A 1,738-nucleotide genomic window follows, 5' to 3' on the forward strand; every position below is an offset into this window, starting at 1 on the left:
TGTTTTATATATTTAATTTATTTTTTCAATTTCACGTAAAATTTTAATTTTTTTACCGAATAAGAAGATAAACAAGTTGAAATTATGAAACAAGAATGGGTCTTAACCTTGGACCATAGTGAACAGTCAAACAAAATATAGTTTTAGAGAACTGAATTCCCACAGTTTCTAAATCCACACACATTTAACTACTTGCCTACCCGTCAGTTGTGATTGTGATTGTAATTGTAATTATCTATTTATATTTAATTATTTATACATACATATATATAGTAGTTGCTAGTTATTTGGTAACAAGAAATAGAAAGAAAGAAAGAAAGAAGGAATGGAAGAGGGGAATGAGTGTTTGTGCGCGCTGTGTGGGAAGAGCGCTCAGATGCTGTGCGAGTCAGACCAGGCTAAGCTATGCTGGGACTGCGATCGCACCGTTCACGGCGCCAACTTCCTTGTCGCCAAGCACGTCAGAGTGCTCCTCTGCCGCCACTGCCACCGCCCTACTCCCTGGAAGGCTTCTGGTCCCTCCCTCACCGTAACCTCCTCTCTCTGCCACCCTTGCTCTTCTTCTTCTTCTCTTCCCATCACCACCGCCATTCATGATCATGAATCTGAAGACGATGAATCTGAGGATGATGAAGACGAGGAAGAGGAAGAGGAAGAGGAAGATGAATATGAAGCAGAGGAGGAGGAGGGGGAGAATCAGGTGGTGCCTTTGTCTTCCGCTTCCGGCGGCGGTGGTGGTAATACTAATGGCTACGATGACGGAGACATGTCTAGCAACACTGCTTCTTCTTTTCGATTCAACAACTTGAAGCGCTTTCAACATAATAATCATCACAACATCCACCATTCTTCTATTTCTGATGAAGATGTAAGTTTTTCATAATATATACTCTGTTAATTTTATTAAATAAACATTTATTTTATAAGAATAACTGATTTGGTGATGAATTTTCCATGACAGGACGACGATGTAGGTTGTTGCTCGTCTGAAAGATTAGGAGGAGATAACGATGATGAAGATTATATGAGGCCATTCAAGCACCGTAGAATCTTCAATCACAGGGATGATATACATTGCCACAATCATAGACGGTGATGAACATATTTGAACATTAATTAAGATATCATCCTCATGAGAACAATTATGAAAGATGTATGATTATGATGCTGTTCACCAACCACCATGATCAAAACTCGCCCACTAACCACCCCAATTGATGATCACCACCTAAACTTCACACTTCAAGGGTGGATTTTGTTCATGTTAGGGGAAAGTGAAGCCTTAATTTCCCATTTTAATTTTTATCATGTATTTTGATATTTTTTGTTTTATTTAAAGTGAAATCCATTGGTAAAAATGACTGTAGTTGATGACTTGATGTGAATAGTAGCATGGTCCATAGAAGGTAGTAGGTATTTCAAATCATATGCACTCCCTCTTGGCCAGTTATTTCATTATGCAAGGTTAATTACTTTCGTTGAAACGTCTCATTCAATTCAATTAAAGTGTTGTGTATTGAAATCATCTTGTCATCAATGGTTTCCATCTTCTAGATAGTGTAATTGTGTTCGTCTATTAAGTTTGGAAGTGGAAGGGGAAGGTGTAGATATTAGTGGTGGTTGTGAAGAAGGACAAATACACTGTACTTACTACTTACACGACTTATGAGTTATGTCTTATCACAACTTGCCATGTTGGATGAATTTGTCTCCTCCACTTATGGATGTGGTCTAAACT

At 38.3% G+C, this 1,738-nt stretch overlaps 1 protein-coding gene across 1 annotated transcript; it reads left to right on the forward strand.

Annotated features, from left to right (window-relative positions):
• On the forward strand, positions 276–1,704 carry LOC107614151 (zinc finger protein CONSTANS-LIKE 1). The gene is made up of 2 exons (XM_016316379.2): positions 276–868; positions 962–1,704. The coding sequence occupies exons 1-2, from the start codon at positions 326–328 to the stop codon at positions 1,094–1,096; spliced, it is 678 nt and encodes a 225-aa protein (XP_016171865.1). The 5' UTR covers positions 276–325; the 3' UTR covers positions 1,097–1,704.

Source organism: Arachis ipaensis, chromosome B08 (assembly GCF_000816755.2).
Source record: "Arachis ipaensis cultivar K30076 chromosome B08, Araip1.1, whole genome shotgun sequence".
Classification (NCBI taxonomy): domain Eukaryota; kingdom Viridiplantae; phylum Streptophyta; class Magnoliopsida; order Fabales; family Fabaceae; genus Arachis; species Arachis ipaensis.

Excerpts from the sequence above, each read along its gene's own strand:
- LOC107614151 (XM_016316379.2), top strand. The coding sequence starts at position 326 with ATGGAAGAGGGGAATGAGTGTTTGTGCGCGCTGTGTGGGAAGAGCGCT. Across the intron at positions 869-961 it reads CTTCTATTTCTGATGAAGAT|GACGACGATGTAGGTTGTTG; the intron begins GTAAGTTTTTCA and ends TTTCCATGACAG.